Below are 7363 nucleotides of genomic sequence, written 5' to 3'. Positions count from 1 at the left end.
ATGGCACATCATACACCACAACCCATGCACGTATTATACCTGCCCCCTCACACCGGGGCGCGGCGAACAATGCAGAGAAATACGCATGATAACATATCCTGGCCCGGGCTCAGTGAAGGAAACATTGAGGCATCCACGAGCGGAGTAGTGAGAAACTAATGCAATATAAAATATAGAACATTTACAAAGACTCGATAACATAATCCAGACGGTAGGTCGTATAGCAGACATTTAACAAAATCATAGCATAAATTTACCGGAGGTCACAATAGTATGCACGTCAAAATAACCTTCCGAAATCGTTCAAGTACCAAAATAGGTCATAAGAGTCAATAAAATATTTATAGTCGCGACGTTATTTAGTAGTTAGAAAGGATAGCTAAAAGTCACCTTAAGTAATCATTTAAAGGTAGATCAAACGGAATATCAAGACAAGGCTCGAAAATAGTGGGTCCGCCTCGGGTCAAGTAAGGTGGCGTACCCAACGACGCATATTAGACCTTATGATGTCATTTATGAGAGGTATAAGATTATCGGATTTATATGTACAAGTTCTAAATACTTAGATGACTCGTTGAAACAATCGTAGCATAATTAGTTCAATTCTACTGAATGAAAAAGAGGGAAATTTGGACGCGGATTCTGGGAAGTAGAGTCGTCCCAGAGGTCCGAATCCACGCCTACTACATCTAGGTCATGCCAAGAGAAGAATAGGAAAGCTTTACATACCTTTTGCGCCTTTTATGCTCTCCAAAACTCAAATCTCTTTTCGTCTAAAACCTACAAATGGTCAAGTTTGCCATATGTTAACTATAAGGCTTTAGGCATTCATTTTGAACCAATACTTGTCTAACAAAATTTCGGCAGCATCTCCCCTATAAATATGACACCCCGAGAATTTAACTCGGCTCAAATGTCAACAACAACCATACCAACAACATCAATTATCGACTAGAATCGCCTACTAACATAAATAGTCTTCTTTCCACATAAAGCGACAACTTCCAAACTAACTTCACATTTCCAACCCAATATCAATATTTTCATACTCATTACCCATCAAGATTATTCCAACATCATTTGGAGGCATTACATATGATTTCACATATTATTCGCAAAATATACAAACTTTCCACCGAAACCATAACTCATCCAAAACTTCCATTCTTCGACAAACATATTCATAGCACATTATCATCTCTCAAATTCATTAACCACAATCACAACTAGCACTTAAACAATACATTTCCATAATTACATAACAACTATGTTAGCGCACATACTTTCCCATAATAACTCATATACGCAATTCTAATGCAAAACTTAAATCGTTAAACCTTTATTTATGCTATAAAGATCACAACAACGCAACTAACATGTTAAACAAAATAAATTCATCATTAATTCATCACTCCTATAACACACGGCCAACATGCCTTTTTTTCCAACTTCATCCAATTTTCATTCAACTTCCATTTCCAATACAAATTCCACAATAACCACAACTAGAATACAACATAAAATTCAACTCATCCAAACCATACAACACACAGGACACACACGGCCACTTGCACACATCACTTCCGCCATGCAAACTTCCATATTTCTATATTTCTACCATTTACACATACTACAATATAAACAAACCTTTCACACACAAAAAAGGGAATTGAATCTTACCTTTTTCTTCAAACTTCTTCACTTAACCAAATTATCCAATCGATGAAACCAACGGTCCTATCTTCCGAAACAACTACACCACGTTGTAAAGGACCTTAATTAGTGGAAATACCACAAGAAAATAATTTTGGAAGCAAGATTTTGATGGGTGAATTCCCCTATTCCGAAAGTCTCTCTCTCTTTTTTTTTTTTTTGCTCTTGTTTTTCTTTTGTTCAATTGTTTCTTGAATTTTCTTGAAACTTAACTCTCTTATAATTAGTTGGTCACATGTATAGTCACATGACCTTAAATTCATGGGTTGGGCCAAGACCATGGCATGGCCGGCCACCCTTGCTTTTGGGCCTCAATTTCTCATTTTTTTTTTGTTGAGCCCAATAGTTGATGGATCGCTCTTGGAAATTCACGGGACTAATTTACAAGGTTCCAATTTTGCCCTTAACCTTCCTTAATATTTCCGCGTCAATATTTCCTTAGACATCACATGCACATTAAGTAAGATCCAATTAAAGCCTTATTTCTTACCATTCCGAATTATTTCCAATTTTTCCGAATACGCACAAAATGCGAGGTATAACATCCTCCCCCCCTTTTGAACATTCGTCCTCGAATGTTAAACTAATCATATAGGGGTTTATAAATATTTTAGGGAGGAGTTCCTTTTACTATGACTAGCACAAATAATTCATTGCTTAATCAATATAAGTACATAGGAATTTAAGTTACCTGGGGGCGCCGGAAACAAGTGAGGGTACTTCTTCTTCATTTCTTCTTCGGCCTCCCAAGTCATTTCTTCGCGGTTGTTGTTCCGCCATAATACCTTAACCGAAGGCACATCCTTGGTGCGTAATCTCCTCTCCTGGCGGTCCAAAATAGCCACCGGCTGTTCCTCGTAGGACAGCTCCTCAGTCACCTGAATGTCCTCTACAGGAAATATTCTGGAAGGGTCGCCGATAAATTTACGAAGCATAGACACATGGAATACCGGATGTACCGCTTCCAAATCCGCTGGCAAATTCAATTCATAAGCAACCTTGCCAACTTTGCGGACGATCTGATAAGGTCCGATATACCTTGGGCTAAGCTTCCCTTTTCTGCCGAATCTCATGACGCCCTTCATAGGTGACACTTTTAAGAATACCCAATCACCCACTTGGAACTCCAAAGGTCGACGGCGATTATCCGCGTAAGATTTCTGTCGACTTTGAGCCGCCAACAATCGTTCCCGAATGAGCTTTACTTTATCCACCGCCCGCTGGATCATATCGGGGCCGATTAATTTAGTTTCACCGACATCGAACCAGCCGATAGGGGACCTGCATTTCCTACCATATAATGCCTCGTACGGTGCCATTTGGATACTAGAATGGTAGCTGTTATTGTAAGCAAATTCTACAAGTGGCAAATGATCGTCCCAGCCTACCTCTCGAAGTCAATAGCACAAGCTCGCAAAGATATCTTCCAACGTCCGGATAGTGCGTTCGGCCCGTCCATCGATGCGGGTGAAATGCCGTACTAAGGCTTACCCGAGTCCCCGTCCCTCTTGGAATGATCTCCGTAAATTAGCCGTGAACCGGGCACCTCTATCGAAATAATGGACACAGGAAGGCCATGGAGCCTGACTATCTCCTTAATATACAGTCCGGCGTAGTCCCTCGCGGAGTAAGTAGTCCGAACCGGGAGGAAATGGGCCGATTTAGTCACCGTCAACAATAACCCATATCGAATCATACTTTCGTGGCGTGCGGGGTAAACCTGTGATGAAATCCATATTGATAATCTCCCACTTCCACATCGGAATTTCCATTTCTTGCAATAATCCGCCGGGCTTCTGGTGTTCAATCTTGACCTGTTGACAATTTGGACACTGGGCAACAAATTCTGCAATATCCTTTTTCATATTATCCCACCAAAATAAACACCTGAGGTCATGGTACATTTTTGTGGCCCCTGGATGAACAGAATACCGAGAATAATGTGCTTCGCCCATTACCTGTTGCCGTAGGCCCGCAACGTCAGGTACGCACAATCTGCCCCTATATAGTAATACTCCATCGGACGTAAGCTCAAACGGGGTCTTTTCCCTATCGAGGCCTGTGTCTCGATACCGTACCAGGATAGGATCTTCGTACTGACGTCTCCTTATTTCTTCTATAATGGAGGACTCAGCAAATTCTCGGACAGAAACCCCAATGCCTCCAGAATCGGCTAGGCGAACACCAAGGCTGGCTAGCTGACAGACTTCACGAACTATTTCTTTCTTTTCTGGCGGGACATCTGCCAAACTGCCCAAGGATTTGCGACTAAGCGCATCCGCTACCACATTGGCCTTCCCAGGATGATACAGAATGTCGACATCATAATCTTTCAGGAACTCCAACCATCTCCTCTGTCGCAAATTCAGCTCTTTTTGCTTAAAAATATATTGGAGACTCTTATGATCCGTATAGATATCAACATGTACACCATATAAATAGTGTCTCCATATTTTCAGAGCATGAATCACCGCAGCCAACTCCAGATCATGTGTAGGGTAATTTCTTTCATGCTTTTTGAGTTGCCGGGAAGCATAGGCTATAACTTTACCGTGCTGCATTAAAACACAACCTAAGCCAACACCGGACGCATCGCAATAGATAACATACCCGTCAGACCCTCCGAAGAGTCAAAACTCGGAGCCGTGGTTAACTTTTCCTTCAAAGAATTGGAAGCTTCGTTCACAAGCGTCTGTCCACTGGAACTTGGCTCCCTTCTGAGTCAACCGAGTCAAAGGTGCCGAGATTGAAGCAAATTTTTCCACAAATCTCCGGTAATACCCTGCCAGTCCCAAAAAGCTGCGTACCTCGGTGGGTGTCGTAGGTCTGGGCCAATTCTTTACGGCCTCGATCTTCTGCGTGTCCACCCGGATACCGTCAGCTCCAATAATATGTCCCAGAAATGTCACAGAAGTCAGCCAGAATTCGCACTTAGAAAATTTAGCATATAATTTCTGCTGACGGAGTACCCCAAGGACTGCCCTTAAATGATCTGCATGCGCTTCCTCCGACCGGGAATAGACCAGAATGTCATCAATGAATACGATCACGAACATGTCCAAGAATGGTCGAAACACCCGATTCATCAGGTCCATGAATACCGCCGGAGCATTAGTTAGCCCAAAAGACATTACTCTGAACTCATAATGGCCATATCGAGTCCGGAACGCTGTCTTCGGGATATCCGACTCTCGTACTCGTACCTGGTGATAGCCGGATCGCAGATCTATTTTTGAGAAACACCTAGCACCCTGCAACTGATCAAACAGGTCGTCAATTCTGGGGAGGGGGTATTTATTCTTTATAGTTACCTTGTTCAGCTGTCGATAATCAATACACATCCGAAGTGATCCATCTTTCTTTCTGACAAATAACACCGGAGCTCCCCAAGGTGAAGTGCTGGGTCGAATAAAGCCTTTTTCTAAGCAAGTCTTTAACAGCTTGTTCCTTCGTTCTTTTAATTCGGCGGGCGCCATTCTATACGGAGGAATAGATATGGGTTGGGTACTGGCAAAGACATCTATAGAAAAATCTATCTCCCTTTCGGAGAGCGGACCCGAAGTTCATCTGGAAACACGTCTGGAAATTCATTAACTACTGGAACTGACCGGGAGAGTCGGCATTTCTGCCTTTAAGTCTTGTACCCGAACCAGGTGATAAATATAGCCTTTTTCGATCATCTTCCTCGCCTTAAGGTACGAAATAAACTTACCTCTCGGCGATGCTACATTACCTGCCCATTCTATCACTGGCTCTCCTGGGAATTGGAAGCGAACTACCTTCCGCTGACAATCAACATTAGCATAGCAGGAAGATAGCCAATCCATACCCATAATTGCATCAAATTCAGTCATGTCCAGCTCTACTAGGTCCGCTTTAGTACAACGATCACATATAATTACCGAACAATTTTTATATACTCGTTTGGCAATAATAAAATCCCCCACCGGAGTAGCTACCTCAAATGGCTCTATAGGCTCGGGTTTTATCCCGATCTTATCAGCAATCAACGGAGAAATATATGATAATGTGGAACCTGGATCTATTAATGCATATACAGTCTGAGAAAAGATCAACAAAGTACCTGTAACCACATCTGGAGATGCCTCCTGATCCGCCGGGTGGCTAAAGCATAAATGCGGTGTGAGGGGCCGCTGGAACTGGAAGCCCCGCCACGGCCTCTACCGCGGCCGGCAGATGTCGACGTACCTTGCCCCGTGGGGCGCATGGCTACGCAGCGAGATGATGACCCGGCACCGATCCGGTAGGGCCGTGCCGCGCCGCCCAAATTACCCTTATACGGCAATCTCTCACCGCATGGCCCCGGCGGCCACAAGAAAAGCACGCTCCGTAGCACGGTAGCACTCTCCGTGATGATATCTCCGCCACAATATGAGCACTGAGGCCTAGGTGGCCTCATCTGACTGGAGCCTCTATCTGCCTGTGATCCTGAAGCTCTGGAGCTCGGGCCTGCTCCTGAATATCCCGTGTCGCCTGGTCTCCGATCGGTGGACCGCGGAGGTGCACTCCGTGTCAGCTGAGGAGGATGGTCGCTACTCGCCGCCGGGGTGGTCTCGCTCCGAACTCTCTAGAATACCCCTGTCCTAGCCCTTTTGGGCTGACTCCTGCCAAAATCTCGATCAGGCTGATGTCCCCTGTGCCTATCCTCCATGCCCTGGGCGTACGCCTGTACGCGGGCAATGTCCATACCCGGCTGGGCAGCCACGGCTAGGCAATTATCAATCAAATACTTATCCAAACCCCTGATAAAATGATGCATCCTGTCGGTCATATCGGCCACCAACGTAGGTGCATACCGAGCCAGAGAGTCAAACTCCAAGCTATACTCCCTGACACTGCGGCCTCGCTGCCTGAGTGATAAAAATCTTCCAATCCGGCCCTCCGTAGCTCGTGGTAGAAAATGTCTCGTAAAAGCCTCCGTGAACTCATCCCACACTAACAGAGGGGCTCCTCTACCCCTAGATAATTCCCAGGACTCGTACCAGTTGGCCGCGACATCATGCAATCTGTATGAGGCCAACTCAACTGACTCCGTCGGCGAGGCCTTAATCAGCCGTAGGGTGCGCTGCATCTCCCTAAGAAACTCCTGGGGGTCTTCTTCGGGCTTTGTCCCGAAGAACTCTGGAGGGTTACAAGTCAAAAACTCACGGGCCCTCGAGCTGCCTAACCCGTGTGCCTGATCACCGCCTGACTCACGTCGCTGCTCCTGACCTGCCACCCATCTGGTCAATAACTGCACCGCCTCTCGCATAGCTCTATCCTCCGCCCCTGGCTGTGGGGCTAGAGGCTCAGGTGCTGGGGCTCTAGAAACTGGCGGTGAAGCCGCCCTCTGATCTGCAACCGGTACTGCTCGATCCCCTCTCGATACGGTGGCGTCGCCGAGCCGGGCCGTCGGAGGCACGCTCTCCGCCCTCGAGGCTGGGTACGGGCCCTAGTGACTCTGCGGGCCTGACTAGTCTCACCGGGCGCTGTGGACTTGCCCTTCTGGGCTGCCGTCGCTTTTCTCGGAGGCATAGCTGAAAATACAACAATTCGGTTCGTTAGGAGAGAATCATCCTATTAATACAGCTCTACTGCACGATCTAAGACAGAAAAGAAGGGTAACATCCTAAATGCCCTGTAGCTTCCT

The 7363-nt window shown here is 45.6% G+C and overlaps 1 protein-coding gene across 1 annotated transcript; it reads right to left on the bottom strand.

Annotated features, from left to right (window-relative positions):
• Positions 1 to 2498: 2498 nt before the first annotated feature.
• On the bottom strand, positions 2499 to 6985 carry LOC132043487 (uncharacterized; the record flags this gene model as incomplete). The annotated part of the gene is made up of 6 exons (XM_059433954.1): positions 6311 to 6985; positions 5543 to 5774; positions 5447 to 5498; positions 3792 to 3963; positions 3434 to 3527; positions 2499 to 2686 (listed from the first exon to the last, which is right to left on the bottom strand). Coding segments are annotated over exons 1-6 (1413 nt in total), but the record flags the coding sequence as incomplete, so codon positions are not given.
• Between the last annotated feature and the right edge of the window lie 378 nt (positions 6986 to 7363).

This window comes from Lycium ferocissimum, unplaced genomic scaffold (assembly GCF_029784015.1).
Source record: "Lycium ferocissimum isolate CSIRO_LF1 unplaced genomic scaffold, AGI_CSIRO_Lferr_CH_V1 ctg2541, whole genome shotgun sequence".
Classification (NCBI taxonomy): domain Eukaryota; kingdom Viridiplantae; phylum Streptophyta; class Magnoliopsida; order Solanales; family Solanaceae; genus Lycium; species Lycium ferocissimum.
The sequence above is the reverse complement of the archived record's forward strand: the minus strand, read 5'-3'. Positions and strand labels throughout refer to the sequence as shown.